The 23,753-nt window shown below is 35.9% G+C and overlaps 6 protein-coding genes and 1 pseudogene across 7 annotated transcripts; 4 read left to right on the top strand and 3 right to left on the bottom strand.

The window, feature by feature from the left end:
* Positions 1-2,979: 2,979 nt before the first annotated feature.
* Positions 2,980-4,788, top strand: LOC18034572 (annotated as a pseudogene).
* A 2,430-nt stretch (positions 4,789-7,218) lies between these two features.
* LOC18034430 (UDP-glucose iridoid glucosyltransferase) lies at positions 7,219-8,894 on the top strand. Of its 2 annotated transcripts, none has more exons than XM_024178922.1 (2): positions 7,219-7,836; positions 7,947-8,894. In XM_024178922.1, exons 1-2 carry the CDS (start codon positions 7,383-7,385, stop codon positions 8,819-8,821), a joined length of 1,329 nt encoding a protein of 442 aa, XP_024034690.1. In that variant the 5' UTR covers positions 7,219-7,382; the 3' UTR covers positions 8,822-8,894. The 2 variants fall into 2 exon arrangements, with proteins under 2 accessions (XP_024034690.1, XP_006424970.1); XM_006424907.2 differs by having other exon boundaries at positions 7,219-7,854.
* Positions 8,895-9,463: 569 nt separating this feature from the next.
* Positions 9,464-10,096, top strand: LOC18035118 (18.1 kDa class I heat shock protein). Its single transcript, XM_006424906.2, has one exon. It carries the CDS (start codon positions 9,541-9,543, stop codon positions 9,991-9,993), a length of 453 nt encoding a protein of 150 aa, XP_006424969.1. The 5' UTR covers positions 9,464-9,540; the 3' UTR covers positions 9,994-10,096.
* Positions 10,097-12,127: 2,031 nt separating this feature from the next.
* LOC18034805 (17.3 kDa class I heat shock protein) lies at positions 12,128-13,103 on the bottom strand. Its single transcript, XM_006424905.2, has one exon. It carries the CDS (start codon positions 12,904-12,906, stop codon positions 12,415-12,417), a length of 492 nt encoding a protein of 163 aa, XP_006424968.1. The 5' UTR covers positions 12,907-13,103; the 3' UTR covers positions 12,128-12,414.
* A 3,264-nt stretch (positions 13,104-16,367) lies between these two features.
* On the bottom strand, positions 16,368-17,100 carry LOC18034804 (18.2 kDa class I heat shock protein). Its single transcript, XM_006424904.2, has one exon. The coding sequence runs from the start codon at positions 16,902-16,904 to the stop codon at positions 16,416-16,418; it is 489 nt and encodes a 162-aa protein (XP_006424967.1). The 5' UTR covers positions 16,905-17,100; the 3' UTR covers positions 16,368-16,415.
* A 1,380-nt stretch (positions 17,101-18,480) lies between these two features.
* On the top strand, positions 18,481-19,290 carry LOC18034902 (17.3 kDa class I heat shock protein). The gene has a single exon (XM_006424903.2). The coding sequence runs from the start codon at positions 18,689-18,691 to the stop codon at positions 19,172-19,174; it is 486 nt and encodes a 161-aa protein (XP_006424966.1). The 5' UTR covers positions 18,481-18,688; the 3' UTR covers positions 19,175-19,290.
* A 2,027-nt stretch (positions 19,291-21,317) lies between these two features.
* LOC18035109 (UDP-glucose iridoid glucosyltransferase) lies at positions 21,318-23,103 on the bottom strand. Its single transcript, XM_024178230.1, has 2 exons — positions 22,503-23,103; positions 21,318-22,298 (listed from the first exon to the last, which is right to left on the bottom strand). The coding sequence occupies exons 1-2, from the start codon at positions 23,047-23,049 to the stop codon at positions 21,373-21,375; spliced, it is 1,473 nt and encodes a 490-aa protein (XP_024033998.1). The 5' UTR covers positions 23,050-23,103; the 3' UTR covers positions 21,318-21,372.
* Between the last annotated feature and the right edge of the window lie 650 nt (positions 23,104-23,753).

Here is a 23,753-nt window from a genome sequence, read left to right as displayed (position 1 = left end):
GTCTTGGTCAATTAGAGCATAATCTCGATAATTATAATATGCGACAAATTCATTGCCTTTTTTATACCTACATTTGCCTGATATTAGGCTCTTCTCCTTGGAATTACATGCAGATTGCTCACGTATGAATGATTCTTTTCTTTATTATTCAATTTTTGCACAACCGGCTAGTTCATGGGTCGTTTTCAATTTCTGTATTAAATTGACTAGTTCACTTCGCTTGAGCATGTTACTATGTTAAACTTTTTTCGAATTTGAATAAATTATCATTTGTTTCAAGTTAACAAAATTTTTTTTTTTTAATGAAATTTGAGTAGAATAAACATATCTCGAATATTGAAGAGAGTTAAAATTTAAATAATATTTTAGAAAATCAATGTATATGAAAGAGTCCCAATTACATAATTTAATTATAAATATTAATTATAATATCTAATTTAATATTAGTAATAATCATATATATCAATACTGAAAAAATATCATACTATAAAATAAGATATTTCAATTTTTTTTTTTTGATACAAAGATATTTCAATTTTAATCGCAATAATTATACACTTTTTTTGAATTGGTTCTGGGTCGCATCTTGCGGGCTTTTTTCGTTGAAGCATTATAAGGAGCTGTCAATTGATATTGGTGGTGTCGCGGATCATTAATTGTGCTTTGAAAAGGGACTAAAAGTCTAAAAGAATTGAAAGACAGAAATTGACAAGAACGATTGGGATGGGCAACCACGATTTTTATGTGGATGAGCACATGATCAAAGATCCTAACATGAATTTGTTTATTAGTGTGTGTACTTTTATATCTATGTATATATGTATGTATGTATGTATATGTGTGTGTATATATTCACGCCGAAGTATTTTCTCTAAAACAACATATCATTAGAAAAATAAATATAACCAAATTTTAATACGCACTATAGTTTGTTAAACGTTTCTCAAGTTATGATATTCGGACATTTTAAATTACTAATTTTTTATTTTATGTAAAACAAAAGTGTCTATTTGTAAAACACTAGTGTATAATTAAAAAATAAATTCACATTTTTAAATGTATGTCGATATTAATATATGATATACATGTCTTTTTGATATTGCATGACGAATTTATTAATATTTACAATATAAAATCTAACAAGAGTTTATTAATATTTACAATATAAAATCGAACAAAACTTTTTAGATATCGTTTTTTAAAAAAGTGTAGCTCATTTATTATCAAGTTCAAAATAAAGTGATTTTTTTTTTTGTTTATTTCAAAGATATTATGATAGAGACGAGAGGACTCATCCACTAATTTTACTTCATATTATTATTATTTTAATACTAATATATAAAACTATCAATATTATTAGTACTTGGATTTTTTTTAAGGAGTGAAACTAACTTTCATAAAATATTTTTATAAAGGATCGAACTAGACTAAAAATCTATTGTAATTGTATTTCATATTATTACTTAAATTCAAGTGATCACAAAGGCAAAATATATTTACAACCAATTGATTTATACCCAAAGGATAAAAAATGAATCAAATCTATTTTTAAATATTTAAAAGAAAATTAACCCTTATAATACACACGAAAAGTCCAATTTCTAACCACAAGATTGATAATTGATATAGTAAGTAATTTATTCGGACCATTGAGTGATTCCCAATGCAGTAACAAAATACCTCGCAATTGGCAACAACTAGATAAATAGTAAAATACGCCTGGATAGAAACAATAATATAAAGAAAAACAGATAGTCTATATACTGGCAGCCATTTCCAATGAAAGACATTATCTCGAGTATTGAAAAGTCGTAGGCTTCATGAACATTTAAATAGTGTGACTATATAAATTATTATTATTTTTATTTTTATCGAGATGATCATGTGGAAGCCATCATATTCCATTGGATATGAAAATGAAGATAATCACCGACTTAGCCCCACATGTCTTGATTTTCGGGACAGCCAAATCTTCAGCCCACCACCATAAAAAGTTTTGCGAATTGTGGGTATTTGTTTCGGAAATGGGCACAGTAATTAAATTAGTACAATATGGCCACCTGTACGGCTTTGGTACTAATTAATCTTTTTTTACGCTTGCTCGCTCACTTTCAAATTATTCGTTTTCGCATGTACTGTGAGTATCTGCTCTTACCTAGAGCCGGCAAAATTTAACACGATTCGATTATCTAATACGAACACGACACTAATAAATAAGTATGAGTCGTTAAATTTAATACGATTATTAAATGGGTCGAGTCCGGGTCAACATGATTTTTTTTCGTATCTGGTTAGGGTTAAAATTCTTGACCTATTTACCCGATTAATGATCCAATTATATTTTCTATTTTAAAATAATTTACAGATTCTTGTCATCAAAACTCAAATATTAGGATGATTTTTTTATTCTTTAAAAGGATGAATATAGACACAATATTTTATTTATAAAATTTTAAATACATTTAGAACTTTAATAGTGTAAATGTATAAAATATTGGTAGACATGTATATTTTATAATATTGATATATAATATTATTTACATATATATAATTAAAACCTCAATAGTGTGTGTAATATTTTAGTAGATATGTATATTTTATAATATTGATAAATTATGTATGTATGTATAGATGTATGTATGTATGTGCATACATATGTATGACAAACTGTAAATATTTGATGTAACTTTTGTTTAATATATAGATATTAAGCGGGTTATTGGGTAACTCGATTATTTTTCCGTGTCGGGTTTGGGTCTCAATATTTTGACACGATTATTAAATGGATCGGGTTTGGGTCGACCTAAATTTGACACGACACGAACACGACCCAGTGACCCATTTTGCCAGCTCTACTCTTACCTATTATTATTTTTTTGTGCTATTTCTCTTTCTAAAACTTTTTCCTCAGTCTGGAAAATACGGCATCGTTTCCTTTGCCCCCGCCCCCGGGTCATCTCGCGAATTCTGTTGCCCAAAATGGGTCTGTCTTGCCCCAGTCCATTGGGTGCTCAATTGGGCTTCGACTGGAGCAATATTCACAATCATAATGGGCATGAATCAAGGTTCCGTAGTGGGTAATTCAGAAACTGCTAGACAGTGTTTGACAAAGCCTTTTAGGTTACGATTGCTTGCTCTTTGGCTACAGTGAGTCCATACGGCAGGCAACTACTGGCGTCGGTTAGGTCAGCTGGCCACAATTCAGCTGCTACATATGAACTATGAAGCCAACGCCTTGAGAAGCTCAAGCACGTGATGCTGACCTTGCTCGATGACAAGTCTGAGCGGTTGCCCCATTTGCTGACACTACATTATAAAAGCAAAAAGCCTGGTATATGCTTGCTCATGAAATATAAATGCATATGCGCATGCTGTCAACTAATTAACATTTTTAATTAATTGTTACATTATATGATTAGTATGCATGTCGCGGAGCTATTTTAATTCACATATAATTAAGATTAATTAGTATTGCTTTTAATTTAATTCGTGCGCAGACTCTAATCTTATCTGCTGCAGACTCTCCATCATCAACATTGACACGGGCAATTTCTTTATTTCTCAACATTGACATGACAATCCCAGTGGTACAAAATAGATAACCACTTGCAAAATATTTCCCATTTCTATTCTCAGGTGATCTCGTTACTCAGAGCTACAATCGATTGAGAGCATAGGGTTTGATTGGAGATGAAGCATTGGATTGAGAGCATAGTAATTGACATCGTCATGAGAATAATTGCAGGAAAACGGTACACTTCATAATAGAGCAGTGATTTTCAAGAGCAAGCAACCAACTTTTTTGCCTTCCTTGGTAAGTCGGTGGCGTCTGATGTTTTACCGTTTTTTAGATGGATGGATATTGGCGGGAACGAAACGAGAGATTAATGAGGAAGACAGCTAAAGAATTTGACATCGTCTTGCAAGAATGGTTGGATGAGCATACGATGAAACGAGTTTCTGGCCAAGTCAAGGGAGATGAAGATTTCATGTACGTGATGTTGTCCTTGCTTGATGATAATGCAAAGCTACTTCCTGATCGCGACTCGGACAGTGTGATTAAAGCTATGTGCCTGGTATGCTCATGAAAATGCTTGCGCACGATTTATATTATTGTTGTCAGTATGTGTTAGTGTTACAGAGATATTTTACACAAACGCTTACTGCTTTCGCAGGCTCTAATTTTAGCTGCCGCAGAACAGCGACATGGGCCATTGCTTTGCTTCTCAACAATCGCGATGTTCCAAACAAGTCACGGAATGAACCAGACATTCAAGTTGGTACAAATAAGCAAGTGAATGAATCAGGTGTGAAAAATTTAGTTTATTTGTAGGTCATTCTCAAGGAAACAATGCGTTTATACCCTGCTGCACCACTTTTACTACCTCATGAGGCTATAGAAGAATGCACCGTTAGTGGTTACCATGTCCCTTCAGGCACAGAACTGTTTGTTAATGCTTGGAAGATTCATCTCGATCCCGTGTTTGGGAGGAGCTCTGTAAACTTCAGCCTGAAAGATTTCTTACAACGCACAACGATGTTGATGTAAGGGGACAGAATTTTGAATTGATACCATTCGGTAGTGGCAGAAGAATATGTTCTGGAATTTCATTCACCCTTCAAGTTATGCAACTAATCCTTGCTTCATTACTACATGGATTTGATTTTGAAACCCCGTCAAATGAACCAGTTGTCATGGAAGAGGCAAAGTTCTTCACCTACGCTAAAGCTGCTCCCCTTGAAGTGCTTCTTACTCCACGCCTTTCCGCCTCTTTATACGATTATTAAATTGGCTTTTGTAATAGTAAATGTAACTTGTTATTTCAACAAGGAGTGAAGCTAAATCTATGTTTCCTAGGAAGGGAAAAAAATTAAAATATATATATATATATATATATATATATATATTTTTAGGAAATTACCTCTAATGGATTAGTGTTCTGGTACCAAAATTAGGCTAAATGCCATGGTCCTTAAGGCCCAAGGCTGTTAAATGTGTTTCATATGCCTCCAGCCAATACTAGTGGCCCAACTTGCAATGTTTCAAAAGAGTGCTGCTAGGCATCCAGAAAGGCGAGAGAAGCATGAGAGAAACGGCAACACATTTCGCTCCCACAATCTCTCGTCTTTTTTTAATTTTAAAAATTAAAATATTAATAAAAAAACAATAAAGAAAATAGAATCATTTATGTCATTCCATCTTTACAACTCTCTCTCACTAACTCCATCTAACAGACCTCTCTCTCATTATCTCGGTCGAGCAAGACCACTGACAATGACGACACGACTGCCGACGATGAGATGGTCATCGCCAAATAATCGGGCCGTGTATTTTACAATTTCTTGGTTTGTGACAACAATGGAAAACTCCTGAGAATTTTGAATTTGTAGTCGAGCAAAGGAAGAAGCAAGTTATCTTCAAAGCATTTTCCAGTAATAGCTGAAGAAATTTAATACTTCAAGCTGGCCCTTTGCTGTCACAACCAGATGCATTTGCACTGTCATTACAATTTATGGAAATTAAAGTAATTAATGGTTCTAATTAATAGCTTCCCAAAGAAACCAGTATGCCCTTGTGAGAACCAAAACGTTAATTTCTTGTAAGAGTTGCAGAAGGCTAGAGAATTTCATATCGTGAAAAAAGAGTGTGTGAGTGAGAGAGGGATCGTGAAATAGTGAGAGACAGTGAGAGAGAGAGAGAGCTGCTCGACAGAGATGGTGAGAGAGTTGCAAAAATGGAGTAAGGAGCATATAAGATTTTGTTTTCTTTATTTTTTTAATTAATATTTTAATTTTTTTAATTAAAAAAGGGCGAGAGATTTTGGGAGTGCTGCCGTTTCACTCGTGTTTTTCTCGTCCTTCTAGATACAAGCATTTTCCATTTCGAAATTATTCACAACACGCTATCCGGTCTATCACTATATGACCTCCATCATTTTGTAAAAAAAATTGGCCGCCTAGGCTAGAAAATTTCTAAATAATATCAAATATAATTGAGTTCGTGAAATTTCTTTCCTGCTTGCTTGATTTAGGCAGTCAACTATATAAAACAAACGTGAAAAATTATAAAGAGAAATATAAAAGAGGAAATGAGAAATATCCGGAGGGCACGATCTAATAACCTCATAAAAATAGAACATTAATGGTACGTGTTATTGTATTTATACAAGTAACGTTTCTTATACACATGCATGATGTATGTCAGATACATGGTAAATCTTATTACTTAATATTGAATTATATATTCAAAAATGAGTTTTATAATTCACTAAAGTATGTTTATGATTTGTATATTATCTGGAAAGCATTTGTAGATGTTGAAACTTGAAAGTACATCAAAGATTTTTTGGCAAATGGCGATAATTCTGGGACAAAAGAAAGACGTGTGTGTGTGTGTGTGTGTATCTTTAACGGGTAATTATCAATCAACTATTTTATGTTTGCCATAAAATATATATGATTGGCCGTGGAAGAAGAATGTATCCTGAAGTTTCATCTGGCCTTCAAGTTGTACAACTAATTCTTGCTTCATTACTTCATGGTTTTGATTTGCAACCCCATCAGATAAGCCAACTGACATGGGAGAGGCAAATGGCCATAACCTTTGTTAAAGCTACACCACTTGAAGTGCTTCTCACTCCATGCCTTTCTACCTCTTTATATGGTTAAATTGGATTTTGTAATTGTTTTCGTACCCAGCTCTAGATTTAGTGAGCAGTGATTTTTTGCTTATGCGTATCACACTCTGATTGTTTAGTGTTAACTGTTATCCAAAACTTTTGTTTATACAAATTATTTATCCTATAGGATTGAATTTTGGTGATATTTGATCATATTATAATTTGAAACTTCAGCACAATTTGTGCATCTGGTTTCTTGGTTGACTCGCTAGCAGGCAGGGAATTATATAAAAAACATTTGTTGAATTTTTATGCCCAAAAACTTGATTTCAAGATGCAGCCGAACAAGAGCACACAACTTCGTCCATGATATGCATAAAAAAAAAGATTTCTTAATCCTATCCCGAGTTCCTTCTGTTTTTATAAAATATCCAAATTGCAGCGTCTTTTCATACAACTTGGCGGTCCAAAGAGGGTGTATTGTCTTTATCTTCTTCCTTTTAAAATAGTATTAAAAGGATAAGAATTTAGGTCAAATTTTCCAATATCACACAAATTGGTAGCTATATCATCTGCATATACGCCATCATGTTCATGTCTATGTAATCAAAGAGGTGTTGATTGAATCACCTTGAGAAATTTCTTCAGTAAGTGGGGTTTGTGTATAATTATGAACTAGTTGATTGAGTCTAACTAATTTGCCAGTAGTTACGTTGTACGAAATCAATTTTGCTAATATGCGACGGCACCGGAAGTAGAAAGATGGAGAAACAAGGACATAGATGCCGCCAGGTGGTGCTAGTTCCAATTCCATTGCAAGGACATATAACTCCGATGCTTCAGCTTGGGACCATCCTTCACTCAAGGGGCTTCTCCATCACGGTTGCTCATGCCCAATTCAACTCTCCTCATGCTTCCAACCATCCTGATTTTACCTTCCTACCACTATCAGATGGCTCATCATCGACCCCAAAAGCCTCTGATGATTTCATAGATTTTATGTCCAATATTAACTTGAACTGCAGGGCTCCACTCCAGGAAGCACTGACTCGGATGATAGCAAAACAAGAATACCTGCCCTGTGTCATTCATGATGGAATCATGCATTGTGCAGAAGCAGTAGCTAGACATCTGAAGCTACCAAGCATCATCTTATACACTCTTAACCCGACCAATTTGCTAACCTACTATGCGTATCCGCGACTTCTAGAGCAAGGTCATATCCCTTTCCCAGGTGGGTGGGTTAACATTGTTAGTGCTTCGTTTTCCAAAGATTTGACTACTGATTTTGATGTCCAATAGCCTAAACTCGCCTTTTTGATGCAGATTCCAAGTTGCTGGAGCTGGTGCCAGGGCTCGATCCCCTAAGGTTCAAGGATCTACCTGCTTCAAGCTTCGGAAATTTAAGCACCTTGCTGCCGTTTACAGCTATTTTACGAGATATTGGATCCTCTTCAGCCATCATTCTCAACACCAGTGAGTGCCTTGAGCAATCATCAATTGTAGAGTTTCAAGAACAATACCCAGTTCCAATCTTCTCAATCGGGCCTATGCATCTAGCTGCTCCGGCCTCCTCTTGTAGCTTACTGAAAGAAGACACAAGCTGCATCGAGTGGCTTGATAAGCAAACTCAGCACTCAGTTATATACGTCAGTTTCGGAAGCATAGCATTAACGGGTGAGAAAGAGCTAGCAGAAATGGCATGGGGGCTGGCCAACAGCAAGCAGCCTTTCTTGTGGGTGCTTAGGCCTGGTTCAGCTGATGGATTAGATCCCACTGATCTACTGCCTGATAGTTTCAAAGAAACTGTTGAGAAAAGAGGGTGCATAGTGAATTGGGCACCACAGAGGCAAGTGCTGGCACACAGTGCTGTGGGAGGGTTTTGGACTCACTGTGGTTGGAATTCGATTCTCGAAAGCATAAGTGAAGGAGTTCCAATGATTTGTAGATCAGCTTTCGGAGACCAGAAGGTGAACGCCAGGTACGTGTGCCATGTGTGGAATGTTGGGTTTGAGTTCGAGAATGATTTGGAAAGAGGGGAGATTGAGAGGGTTATTACAAGATTGATGGTGGAAAAAGAAGGGGAGGAGATGAGGAAGAGGGCTCTGGATTTGAAAGTCAAGGTCGAACTTTGCAGTCGGAAAGGAGGATCTTCTTATAATTTATTGAATGAATTGGTAGATCATATCATGTCAGTTTAAGCCATCACGGATGGGGATTGATCACAACTGGTGGTTTCCTCTTGCTAATTATTCACACAAAGGAATGAGTGAGCAAAACCAGTATATATATTTATACATATATTATATATGTTCTGTTTCTATAATTGTATTGTATCTTTGCATCAAATTATAGTTTTTCCAACGTTGCAGTGAATGGTGGGTGAGCCCCTTATAATGTCTCAAAACCATATCATGTTCTGTTCTATTTATTGAAAAAATTACATCATTTACAAGCGCGGTCGTGTTCATGTAGTTTCAAAATAAAGGCAGGCAGTGAAATTTTCAGTATCCCAACCAAGCAATTTTCAGGACGTTGACCCATTGCCGTCGGCACTTGCTACTAAGAGCCAACGTACGCCAAGGATCTAAGGCTAAGCAGCTATAAATTTTCGCATAATTCCTAAGAAAGCTCAAAGCTTCTGGCGATAAATCAAAAGGAGGATGCGGGTGTCAGTGCGTTTTCCTGAAGAATTAATAAACGTCAAGACAGTCATTATCTCATAAAGTAACTACATGGACCAACAGAAATATCCTATTATATTATCACATCTAGAACATTCTTCGTACTTAAACAAAAATCTGGAGAGTACTAGAATATTCTTGCCACCACTATAAAATTAAAATAACCAAACCATCAGGCATCAAGCAGTTGTATTTAGCGTACTCGTGGGTTGTCAGCTTCTAAATTCTAATCGAAAATGTCGATGATTCCAAGCTTCTTCGGAAAACGCCGCAGCAGTGTCTTCGATCCATTCTCTCTTGACGTCTGGGATTTCTCTTCCTCATCTCAGTTCCCGCAAGAGACCTCGGCTTTCGTCAACACCCGCGTCGACTGGAAGGAAACCCCGGAAGCCCACGTGTTCAAGGCCGATCTGCCGGGGGTGAAGAAAGAGGAAGTGAAGGTCGAGGTCGAGGATGACAGGGTGCTTCAGATAAGCGGGCAGAGGAAGATCGAGAAGGAAGACAGGAACGACACGTGGCATCGCGTGGAGCGCAGCAGTGGAGCGTTCTCGCGGAGGTTCAGGCTACCGGAGAATGTGGAGGTGGACCAGATTAAGGCCTCAATGGAGAATGGTGTGCTCACTGTTACCGTTCCTAAAGCGGAGGAGGCCAAGAAATCCAATGTCAGGGCTGTTCAAATTTCTGGCTGAATTCTCCTCCCTCCTGATAATGAGGCTTTATTTGTTAATAATGATGATGAGGTCGCCTTCTGGTTTTAGGGTTTAATGTGTGAATAAAATCTTATATTGCAAAGTAAAGTGTCTTTTTCTTAATATAGGAAACAAACTAACGTAACACTTGGCTTTAATAATATTAAACTGACTTCATAAGCTTTATCTACTCGTTCGGTAAATTATTAATAGCATCTTCTTTCTTGAAACGAACTCCAGCTCTTACTCTCGAATCTTCTACCGTCTGCGTCATCTCCTTGCCTCCATTTGCAATCCAACGATGAAAAAATCTGATGCTTTGACAGGAATTCTGATTCTGATATGGCTTCTTCCTTTCACCATCGACCTTCTAGTGGCTCTCTCAGTTTCTCCTCTTTCCAAATCATTCTCCTGCTCGAACTCAACCCTCCTTACCTCGCTCACATGCCTTCCATTCAAAAAGTACACGTATGCATCATAGATGGAGGGGAGCTCTTCCCAGCAATCCGGCTTATTTATCATGGCGGTCAATGACTCCTGAAGTGGTAGTTTGCAGTTAATATTTGAGACTTGATATGAAAGCTATAAAATCCTTAGAGAAAAATATCAGAAATAGATGAACCATCCGACAAGGGCAAGTCAGGATGATCAGATGGATGAGGGAAATTAAATTTGGAGTGAGCCACCCTGATGGAGAAGCCTTCGGACCAAGTGAAACATAGGACTTATATGGCCTTGGAATGGACATGGAATCAGCACCACTCCCTGTTTTTGCTCTTCGACCCCCTTCCTGAAAAACAATGTTTCAACGGGAATGATATCTTTGAAAGTCTCAGTCACCGCTTACCTCCTTGAAAATCAAACATAACAATATAAGTATGAACACTTGTTGAAGTCAAGTCATTATACATATAAAATTATAATGAAAGCTGCAACAAGTCTACAAGTCTCTACGAAACAATGCAAATTAGTTATCTCTTAACTTATTTGACAAGGATGAACCATATATTTGAATATGGAGTGAACTGTCTTTCTCCTTTTCCAAGCCAATGAACCATATGTTACCTGTTTATTTGAGAAATTTTCCTTGCATCATCGCACTTTGCAACTCCTTGAGGTTAGTTTCTCGCAATAATAATTATGACGACTAAATGACATGTTTATTGATTCATATTATAGGAGGTTTTAGGGGATTAACCAAAAACCCAAAGCCACAAATTCAATAAGGGTTATGACACTCTGTCGTTCCTTAATACTGGATAGTGAACGACTTAACGTTAATTAATTATGCATCAAACGCCCATTCATCCATACCCGTCTGCGAATTGCATTCCTAATACATAGGACATAGTTTTCTGCAGGATAAGCTCTACCAACTTGTTTAAAGAATTAGTAGAAGAACCACTTTTGCTCGTAGAAAGTTCAACGTTGTCTTTAAGACCCGGGGCCCACGACTTCATTTCCTACCCTCAAATCTTTTAATATTGAGACTGATCAAGGCAGTCCATGCGATGGCTGAAGACCCTCCAATACTCTGTTAAGTAGCTGTCAGCTGCAGCAAGATATTCAGAAGAGGTAAATCATAGAACCTAAGGGGTTGAAGCCCTCGAACTAGCTCCCTAAGTAATAGAACTAACAGATGAGCAAAATCAATTAAATTGAAAATTATTACGGACATGCATGGTATGTTGGAAATATGTTTGCTCTATTAGTGAAGAAGAGAATGCCTGATAGCTTAAGGCGAGTAGCTACTGCTTCTGCAAAATACATCCTTTATCACGAATGATGCAGGGAGAGAGCTATTCTCGCTGCTTCGTTTGTTCTATGATCTGAATCAGTGCTACCTACTCGCATTCACTTGTTAATTTGAATTTTGACCTTAATTTTCCTTGCTTTTTTTTCACTGCAACTCGGCTGGTGTGTAAATGGCTTATCGATCACATATTTCCCACATAGGCCCCCGTAGTAGATGATTGGAACAGGGTATCCGCCCATTATTCTGAAAACAAAATGATACAGATGATGCATGCTCCTGATGTTCAGCTTGAACCAAAAAGCAAAAAATTCGCAGAAGACTTCAACTAGAAGTATAGAATTTTTTTAAGGGAAAAATAATTGGGAGGCCCAAAAGAAATTTAGCTGAATACTGTGAATCTAATAGTCAATTTACTCAAATTGTGTTACAACTATCAACAATACAAACGAAATCTAAAATCTCAGATGGAAAGCAGGATTGACAGACAAACAGGCACACGAAGAGACAGCGTTACGAAATTACATTATTATTCCCATTCTGACATTCCCATTACAAACAAAGACACTCGATCTCAGTAGACAAAGACAGACTTCACATGATACATAGACCAAACCAAACCATAAAACTTATCATACAATTATTTATTGTCTTTGTTTATTAATTAGTCAGCCAGAGATTTGAATAGCCCTGACATTAGCTTTCTTGGCCTCCTCCGCTTTAGGAACGGTAACAGTAAGCACACCGTTCTCCATTGAAGCCTTAATGCGGTCCATCTTCGCATTCTCCGGCAGCCTGAACCTCCTCGAGAACATGCCACTGCTACGCTCCACGCGATGCCACGTGTCGCTCTTGTCTTCCTTCTCAATGTTCCTCTGCCCGCTTATCTGAAGCACCCTGTCATCCTCAACCTCGACCTTCACCTCCTCTTTCCTTAGCCCCGGAAGATCAGCCTTGAACACGTGGGCCTCTGGGGTTTCCTTCCAGTCCACGCGGGTATTAACGAAAGCAGAGGCTTCTCCAGGGAACTGAGAGGACACCGCAGATGGAAAAGAAGAAGCAGAGAGAGGGAAGTCCCTGAATGGATCCCAAACGTCGAGTGAGAACGGATCGAACACACTGCTGCGTCGGTTGCCGAAGAAGCTTGGAATCAGCGACATTTTCCTTATCTTTCCTTTTTTTGTTTTCCCTCTCTCTTTCCTCTATCGACTAATAAAAAGTACTTGTCACCGAATGCAGAAAAAGTAAATGCCTTTGGGAAAGTTGCTTTCTGGTGCGGAATGGTGCAGGTGATTGGGTTAATTATATTGGTGGGAAGCGTATTCTAGTACTTTCGAGATCGTTGGCTTACCTTCTGGATTAGATTTTAGATTTTTCCTCTACTTTTTGAATAAATTGATTTTCTGCTAACTCATGAAGAATCTTCTGGAATAATAATTAAGCTTAATGATAAGTGTTCATTCGTCAATGGGCTCTGCTAAAGGCGGGTCATTGGTTCCTTTAGGTCCATTTAGATTATCAATAGTTTGTGGGCTTGGTTTGTTTGTTATACAAGAAAACGGTGTCGTTCGTACTAAATTACTTTTAGTAATAATACGGAAAGAAATAAAACTAATTTCCAAGTATAAGAAAAACATTAAAATATTATTTATCTTTTGAAATTACACAGATGAGCTTTAATGATACACTTTACTCCTGCAATTATGAGTTGTTGAACAAAGCTGGCAAAATATTTCATCGATCGTGTTCGTGCCCTATCAGTTTCGTATTGTGTGTGTTTTTATCGATATTATAAAATAAGGAGGAATATTGCGTTCAATTTTTACTGAATCAAACCGAACCAAAATTACTTAATTTGGTTTGGTTTGGTTCTGAGACAAAAAATCAAATGGTTTAAAAATTTAAGAACCGATTGGTTTTCATTCGGTTCGGTTCAAAATAACAAAATAAAACAATATAAAAAAAATATTATTTATCTATAAATAACAATATTTATTTATTATAAATTTATTTTACATTAATATTTTATATAACTAATGGATTTTAATGGTTATAATTGAATTGAATTGAATTAAGGAAAAAAATTAAATCTAGGTGAAAAGTATGAAATTTTATCTAATATAAAAGACAAATTATTAAAATTCTTAACCTAAATCGAGCCAAACCGAACCAAATTAGCTTTGATTTGGTTTGGTTCTATTATTCATATATCTATGAACCAATTGGTTTCGGTTCAATTCAGTTTAGGGGGCGAACCGAACCGAAGTGAACCAAATCAGTTTATTTCTAAATATAAAATATACATATAGACCAAAATATTACACATTTACACTATCAAAGTTTCAATTATAAATATGTAAATGATATTTTATACCAATATTATAAAACATACATGTCTACTAATATTTAAGACATTTATACTAATAGAATTCTAAATCTATATAAAATTTGATAAATGAAACATCATCTATAAGTTAAAAAAAAAGGAGGAAGAAGAAGAGAGAATTATACGCAATATTTTTGAGTTATAATGATAAAACCTAAAAATTAATTTAGCATATAAAATACTAACATGCCATTAATCGAGTAAATAGGCCAAAAACTTTAATTCTAACTTGACACAAAAAAAAAATCAAGTTGATGTAGTGACCTATTTAATAGTTGTGTCAATTCGACCCGTATCTATTTGTATGTGTTGTATTCATATCCGATAATCAGGTCGTAATAAAATTTTGTTAGCTTTATTGTTGAGTAAATATGTAATCAAAAAGTTTGAAATGAAACGAAACTCTTTAGTAATGCCCCCATTTGGTATTGAGGTTGAAATTCAATAAAATGTTTATTTCATAATTTTTGACAAAAATAATATTTGGTAAATTTTGTAAAAACAACTTATTTTATAATTTTCTTCATTTTGTCAGCAGCTTTTAAAAGTAGATAGGGGTTTACTTTTCATAAACAATTTATTCAATAAGCTACCACTCCTTTTTAAAATTTCTATTATAACCCTAATATTTAAATAAAAAGACAATTATATCTTACTTATCTATTAACCCTAATATACAAATCATTATATATCATATTACTTTCACAATTTAGTTACAAGCATAACCATCTACGTTCTCTCCACTTTTTATCCAATAAATTCATATTATAATTTCATAACTATGGCTTTTAAAGTTTAATTTTTGTACATAATTTTTTTTTTCTATATCCATGTTTTTGTGAGAATGATATGCATTTAAAAATTTGAATGTTAATATGTTATTGCCCATTGATTTGCATTGTATGTCATATTAGCAAAAATAATTTTTTTTAATTAATTGTTTCAAATCCGTTGGCAACCTATTTTCAAAAGAAAAATCCACCGTATTCGTTTTGTTTATGCAAAATTTGGAACATGAGACTTCTATTTTGCATTTCAATTTTGAATCTATTTTCTATAGTTATTGCAAATTAATAGTTTAGTCTTCAAGTGCCAGTTGTATTTATGAGCATCAAGATTCTTGCTTTTGTTTTTTGTCTTACTTTTGAATCATTTGTTGAATGAAAATAGTCATTGCAATTATGACATTTCACAATTATATAAGGAGACGTGCACAACATGATCTTCATTTTGATAATATTGAAAATAATCTTACCTTAATTTTTTATTAAAAAATAGAAAAAGACAATGATTTATCTCAATACTAATGACTTTGGATCCCAAAAAATAAAAAATTTTAAAAATTTAATGTGAATGTAATACATATTACTTTTTATTTAATTTAAATTATGTATAAGTATAGATTTTATCATATATATTTTATGTAACAAATTATGAAGTTCTCTAATTTTTTTAATTGAGTTTTTTTAATGTAATAAAACATATTTAAGAAAAATATATATATCTACATAATTTATTAAATATATTTGAATTGTTATTTCATTCATTATAAATCAGGCTATTGAAAGATTTTCGAACTTTCATGTGTATACTGCATAAGCATATATAAAGTCCATTTTCCACGTTAAGAACTTCTTTTTCCTACTTATTAACGTATTTGTATTCCGACTTGAATTCTTATCTATATTGAAAAAAATATATATATAAGAACATAAATATGCATAAATAATTAAGTCAATATAACTTTCTTTTCTTCTGCTTTTTTTTTTTTTTAAATTTTTGTGAACAAACCTACCATTTAATTTGTTACATGTCTAAAAGATCCTACAATGAGACTCACAGATTTAAATAATATATATTTGAGATCAATTTATTAATCCTGCAGCCACGCAAAGATCTCTCTCTTCTAGAACAGCAAGGAGAAAATGAAAACCTGCGGGGCAACACCATCACTGTCGATTGACAACTCACTCTTTTGTTACTCTGTTTGTCAAGTGAACAATTTTAAAGGTGCGATATGAATTTATAACTTTAGCTTTCACTCTATTAACTTCAACTCTTTTTTATTTTTTTATTTTTTAAATTCTAAAGAGCACGAATACATTGTAAACAATATCAAAAGACGCGCAGGGTTACAAAATTACACATCCCATGATTACACGACACACAAAAATGGTAGGCGTCACATAAATACAACACAGAACGAAGTAATAAACCACGCAAACACACTCGGGATTCAACACAAATTTTAAATCATCTTCGTTTATTAAATATATCAATTTATCAGCCAGAAATTTCAATAGCCTTGGCATTAGCTTTCCTGGCCTCCTCCACCTTAGGGACTGTAACAGTGAGCACACCATTCTCCATGGAAGCCTTTATCTGATCCATCTTCACATTCTCAGGCAGCCTGAACCTCCTCGAGAACATGCCGCTGCTGCGCTCCCAGCGATGCCACGTGTCGTTCTTGTCCTCCCTCTCGATCCCCCTCTGCCCGCTTATCTGAAGCACCCTGTCGTCCTCGACCTCGACCTTCACTTCCTCTTTCCTCAGCCCCGGGAGATCGGCCTTGAACACGTGGGCTTCCGGGGTTTCCTTCCAGTCCACGCGGGCGTTAACGACAGCGGAGGTTTCTGGAGGGAACTGGGAGGACAGCGCAGACGAATAACCAGACGGCAAAGGGAAGTCCCTGAATGGATCCCAAACGTCGAGCGAGAATGGATCGAACACACTGCTGCGTCGGTTGCCGAAGAAGCTTGGAATCAGCGACATTTTCTAGCTTTCTTTTCGGGTTATGAACTAATAGAAAAGTAGGTGTTGCAGAATGCAGGATACGCAAGTGATTACAGGAAAGTTGCTTTTCTTCAGACACAGAACATCTGAGTTGATTCGGTTACTTATACTGGTGGGAAGGGTTTTCTAGTACGTTTGAGATCCTTGGATTACGTTCTGGATTCGATTGTACACTCCGTGGAAGAAGAATGTTCTGGAATATTGCTTTTACATCACATATTTTGTTGGCTAATTCTGATGTTATTGGGCTTTTCTAAAGGTGGGTGGGTTGTTGGTTCTTTTGGGCCACTCGCAAAATAATGGGGTTGTGATAATTTATTCGTCTCATAAAATTATCTCATATTGTTTCCAACTTTGAGAGAAGAGAAATTGATTCACAATTAAAAATAACCACAAAAATAGCTTGCATTTATAAATGGCCAGTCTGCTGAAAAAAATTATTGTTATAATTGGATATGGCAAAAATAAATTTTTAAGTTTTATTAAGAATATAAATATTAAATTAATTTATTTCTCATTTTCATTCCGACGTCCTATTCGAAATGAAATTTTCTTTTCACATTTACAAATTTATAGGGCCCACTTGAATTTGATTACTTGAGAGCCTTCAGGACAACACCATTCCAATTTGCCCAAATTCGCTCATTCTCTAGTTTGAATTTATTTTCCTATAATCAAATTGAATTTATTATCTATAATCAATTTGAATTTATTGTCCGTGCTCAATTGAATATGATTACGTAGTCACTCTTTCAACAAGAAAAAATATAATTAAATTAAGAAATGTGGTTGATTCCAAACTTCATCAATTTAACAGTATGGTTGATCTTTCATCAATTCTTACTTAATATATCAATTAAAATGAAGGAAAAGGACATTTACAATCCTAAAATTTGAAAAAATAGTCATATAAATCCCATATTTTTAATAAGGGATATTAAGACTCATTTTTAACTAAAATACCCTTTAACTCTATTAACTTAAAAAAATTAACTCTGATGTTTGAATATTAAAATATATATAACAATATATAAATTAAAAAATAAATTTAGTATTAAAAAATTATAGTTTAGAATCTCATATTTTATTAAACCAATAAAAATTTAAAATAACTTCAATATTAGATACAATAATTTTTATATTACTAATGCATGAGATATATTTCATTAAAGTCAATTTTACGAATTATTATTCATTGAGGGTTATAGTCCAAAGGGAATTTTAATGTCCATTTTTTTTATTATTATTATTATTTTGAAGTTATGGGTGTCCTATTATCCAAAATGAATTGAGACCAAAATGGAACATCAATTCAGTTTCACTTAAAATTACTTGGATTAATTTCACCAATCATTCAAAGTAATGGTAACAGGACAAACCTTTGCCAATGCAACGTTCAAATCTTCTCATGTAGATCCATAGTTTTGTATCCAAAACACAAATGTACTTGTGTCATGCAGTTAAATATAAGAAACCGACATGACACTTCACGCTTTGTTCTCCGCATGACAGACAAGACAAGCTTGAAAGCTTTTTAACATGAAAAGTCCAGAACCTTCGAGCACAGCCCACAGAATTTCATGATAAAGAGAATACTAGATACCTCGTTTCCTGTCGGTTCCCGCTAAGTCAAAAAAAATAAAGCAATTAATGCCCCCGAAATTACCAGAGATCCCCCATAGTTGCATATATACCCAATCACTTACCCTCTTCCTCGCATCAGCAGCAAAATACTGAAAGCAGTATCACTCTTTTGAGAAACGATGTCGTTGATTCCAAGCTTCTTCGGGAACCGAGGCAGCAGTGTCTCTGATCCATTTTCACTCGACGTTTGGGATCCGTTCAGGGACTTCCCTTTCCCTTCCGGTTATTCGTCTTCTCTGTCCTCTCAGTTCCCTTCAGAAACCTCTGCTATCGTTAATGCTCGCGTGGACTGGAAGGAAACCCCGGAAGCCCACGTGTTCAAGGCCGATCTTCCGGGGCTGAGGAAAGAGGAAGTGAAGGTCGAGGTCGAAGATGACAGGGTGCTTCAGATAAGCGGTCAGAGGAAGATTGAGAAGGAAGACAAGAACGACACGTGGCATCGCGTTGAGCGTAGCAGTGGCATGTTCTCAAGGAGGTTCAGGCTGCCTGAGAATGTGAAGATGAATCAGATTAAGGCTTCCATGGAGAGTGGTGTGCTCACTGTTACTGTTCCGAAAGTGGAGGTGACCAAACCTGATGTTAAGGCTATCGCAATCTCTGGTTAAACCAGTGTCTGTCTGTATGTCTTTATGCATACTTGTATAAGGATGCTGTGATGTTTTGGTTTTGTAATTTGCTTGCATGAATGTTTGTGTAATGGTATTCTGTTCATTTGAGCTTTGATGGTTTTCCCTTTCGCCAATTTACAGTGTTTGGTACATGAATACAAATATCAACCTTTTCATTGAAATCTCTAGCCCTCACATCGCCGGAATTCCTTCTCTTACTCTTTCCAGCGTCTGACTGCGACCACAATGGTGACAGAATTCCCCTAAAGCTGTAAGCGCTAAATCAATTGCATTTAGAATGACTTGATCAATTTCGCCAACTCCTTCCATTAGTTGTAGGAGGAACAACCTTCGCCATGCGAGTGTCAACCTTCTCTTTCAAATCCCTAGCCCTCAAAGCAGTGGAACTCCTTTTATACTTTCCAGGGTTGAAGTACAACCACAATGGCTTCAAAAACCCCTTAAAGCTTGAAGATCCAAGACATCTCTCTGTGGTGCTCATTTCACAATGAAGCCTCTTTCTTTGAACCCTTGGGCAGTAACTCAAGCCAACCTGAACCAAGCAGTGGGCCAGCCTTAAATCGCCTGCAAGAAAAGGCTGCTGCTTGCTCTTGGCCAAGCTCCATGCCGTGTCTGGTAGTTCATTTGCATCTATTAGCGTTACACTTGATAGGCTTATATATGTATAAAGCAGAATTCTTTGTCAAGCAGTGTAATGCAGCTCGGGTCTTCTTTTAACAAGCCGCTAGAGAGGACTGGTGTAAATTCGTGAAGAGGGCCTATTGAGAAGATTGGAACTTGGCAATGCTCTTGGATTTGTTTTGAAAGTGAGAGCTGAAAGAGTTTGTAAAATCGCAACGCTTTGTCCAAGTGACAATTATTCCAGTGACTCAAATTTGGACGAAGGCAGATCTGTTAGCCTGAGGGGATGAAACTCAGGCATTATGTCCTTTAATCCAAGGCCTGAAATTCCAAACCAAAAAAAGAAAAAAAAGAGCACTTTATCTGCACACGATCTGTTCAATCTATAGTTAGGATTCACTCTATAATTGGGACTTAAGAAAGGCAGTTTTTACAGAATGCCTGGAAAAAATTCTTAATGATGCGACCCTGAAATTCTATAAATTCTTAAACGGGGTACATACCCTGCTGAGGAATAGCTTTGCGAGAATTATATTGAGCTGCACTAGCAGGGCACAAGCTGCTGCTCGAAAGCTCCAGGCTGATACAGCTTTTGAGAAATACGTGATTTTATCATGGAGGATACAGGAGATCACCTCAGCTCGTGCCTTCTGTTGTTCCATTAATAGAGTAGAGCATTGCTGGAAAGGTGCTTTGGAATTGTGATAGAGGAATAGAATGGAAGCCAGCAAATCCCCAAAGGAAGGGTTAGAACTGATGAAGCCACCTACGATCAGCAGGAAATCAAAATTAGGGTAGTTTGAAGGATTAGGTGAGGTAAATCTGGTGTCTGCAACTGTAATTGCAAAACTCTTTGAATTAAGAATGGTTCCCAGCTGAAGCATTGGTTTTCAGTGTCCCTGGAATGGGCATGGCCCTAGCACCAATCAGCAATGTCTCTGCTTTTGCTCCTCCATCTGTGTGTATCTCCAGTCTTACTGCTATTCAGTTTTTCGTTTTAGATGCACATCGATCCACTTTTATGCATCTCAAGCACATGTAACTGAGGTGTGGATTATTTTTTTACAATGTAACATCTCACAGTCACAAGCACATAGATACTAGCCATATTAGGCCGAATTAAGTTGAAAGGCATATAAGGTAAATTTAAGAAACTCGGAAAATGAAAAAATGGAACGGTGATCGCGTTTATCATATTTGTTTGCATGTGGCCTAGATCTGTGTGAATGTGTTAAGTTTTCATGGGATGATTTGTTGGCAGGTTTGTACCTAATCTCGGAATCTGATGTCAGTTCCTTAGGAGATTTGTTTTTTCGTTTTCTCCTTTGGCTTTATATTTACTTCGTTTTGTCTATTTCCTCTGATCATTTTCTTCACAATACATTTGGAGTCTTCACTGTAACGTTTAAGAGAATCAATATCATGAAGTAATAATATTTATCAATGGTCTTAAGATCCACAAAGCTTTTAAAACTTTTACATCAATTTGTGACATATGAGCCAGGATATTATTCAAGCCTTAAATCTAATAGATACTTACTATGTTACGGATATCAGCAGCTAAAAACACTGGTTGGTCCAGAAGCTCCATCTTCATTTGGTCGGAATGATAAGATTTTCTCAGCTAAATCATTCAATGAATTGTAGCAAGAACCACCTTCTTTCAGAGACAGCTCCACCTTCTCCTTCAAATGTGTTGCCTTTTTCCTCATCTCTTCGCCTTCTGTATCTACCATGAGTGTTTTTATAGCTTTCTCAATCTTCCCTCTCTCGAACTCCTCCAATTCCAAGCCTACATTCCAAACGTCACACACATATCTCCTGTTTACGTTTTGATCCCCGAAAAATGGCCTGCATAGCATTGGAATGCCTTCGCAAATGCTTTCGAGAGTAGAATTCCAGCCACAATGGCTCCAAAACCCACCTACAGCATCATTTGCTAGCACCTCCTTTTGCGGTGCCCATTCCACAATGCAACCCCTTTCTCCAACGCTATCTTGAAAATTAATTGGTAATAGTTCCAAGCAATTCGAGCCACGAACCAAACCTGGCCTAACCACCCACAAGAAAGGTTGCCCACAGTTTGCCAGGCCCCAAGCTGTTTCAAGCAGCTCTTTCTCGTCTATGCTAGCTACGCTGCCAAAACTGACATAAATGACAGACTTTGGAGCTTGCTTGTTTAGCCAAGAAATGCAATGACTGTCTTCCTTTAGTAATGAACTAGAAATGGTTGGCGTTAATTTGTGAAAAGGACCTATGGTGAAAGCTGAAGCTGAGAATAGTTCTTGAACTTTTGTTAGTGCTTCTTGTTCAATGAAATCAACTGTGTTAAGAATGAGAGCCGAACACCTTTGCACTGAATCTGTTACAGCAGCTCTTAACTCTAAGAAACCATGGGCTGTAAATTTTTTCATTGAAAAAGCTAGTTCCTTAAGCAGGAGGGACAGGAGATCGCTCTTTCCGTCCAGGGACATAGATTCTGTTGCACAATTGGCATATCAGCTATAACAATGGAAGCTAGTTTAGGTAAGTTATTATCAAAGAGTCTTGAGGAGAAGCCGGATTGGCCTAATTACCTCTGTTTCAATGAAACTATTCCGCAAATTTGAGGGAGATAAAATTAATTACATGTATCTAGTTTCGTTATCAAATTAGCCACTCATACGAAGTATTCAAACTTTACCTAGGAAGGAGATGTAACCTTGCTCGTCAAGACGAGGACAGACAGCGAAGGCGAACATTGTGGCAGCAGGGCCAGTACGAACACTGATTCCCGGAAGCTTTAAATGATCAGCAACACTTTGAGAAAAGTGCATAACGCTGTCATAAACGATACACGAAAGCCGATCTTGCGGATCCTCTGCTTTCAACATTTGTTGAATGCATTCAGTCAACGGTCCTTCACAATTCTTGTTAAGAGCTGAAACGATGCCAAAAATATCCCCAAATGAGTCTTGGCTTTCAGGTAAGTTATCTGATATGGGTATGAATGTGAATTCAGGATAATTAGATGAGTTGGGAGAGTTGAATTTTGGGTGAATGATGGTGATTGAAAAGCCTTTTGAGTGAAGGATGGTGGCAAGCTGAAGCATAGGATTTATGTGGCCTTGAGATGGATACAACACAAACACCAAGCGGCTGGCCTTTTGTTGTTCTTGTCTCTCCATTTTGTTTCTGTTGGTGCGGCTGCAAAAATGAGGACGAGGACTTAAATGGCTAATGGGATTCATTGCCAGGAAAAATACACAGAGCCAGAGGAGAAGGTTGCGGTTTTGAATTTTTTTAACAATATGCCAATCAGCTGTCAGAGATACCATGGCAGAAATTTGACTTTTATGACACGGCGGCTGCAGATAATTTTATTATTTTAATTGTTACACTTACTTTAATTAAGTTATTATTATTACTATTATTAAAATATAAATTTTATTATTTAATTATTGTTATTATTATTATATTAATTATAATATTATTAAATTTATTATTCTAATTATTATATTATTATTAATGTTGTCAACAACATCATCAACATTATTAAATTTTATAAGTTTTTTTTAAATAATTCTATTGTCATTATTATTATTTTACCTCAAGTATATATTTAAAAATTTTTAATTTTTATGATTTTGTAATAAATACTAAAAACTTAAGTGTTAATAACTAATTAAACACATTTAACCGTTGAATACTTTAGCCATTAGATCTATTGGCTAAACCAGACATTGGCAAAATTTGAGTACCGTGCAACGGTTGCATAGTAGGCGGATCCTTGGTTATGACCCACTGATCAAGATATCTGTTTCATGTAGAAGCAAATAATTTCCTGTATTACTCTATTTTCCCTTCTCTATGTCAAACCACTAGAAAAGTCGTTCCTTGACAAAGAAGAGAAGTTGATATACCACAAACTAAAATCTCCTAAATTGAGTACATT

This window comes from Citrus clementina, unplaced genomic scaffold, assembly GCF_000493195.1.
Source record: "Citrus clementina cultivar Clemenules unplaced genomic scaffold, Citrus_clementina_v1.0 scaffold_8, whole genome shotgun sequence".
Taxonomy (NCBI): domain Eukaryota; kingdom Viridiplantae; phylum Streptophyta; class Magnoliopsida; order Sapindales; family Rutaceae; genus Citrus; species Citrus x clementina.
This window is presented reverse-complemented; position numbering and strand designations above follow the sequence as displayed.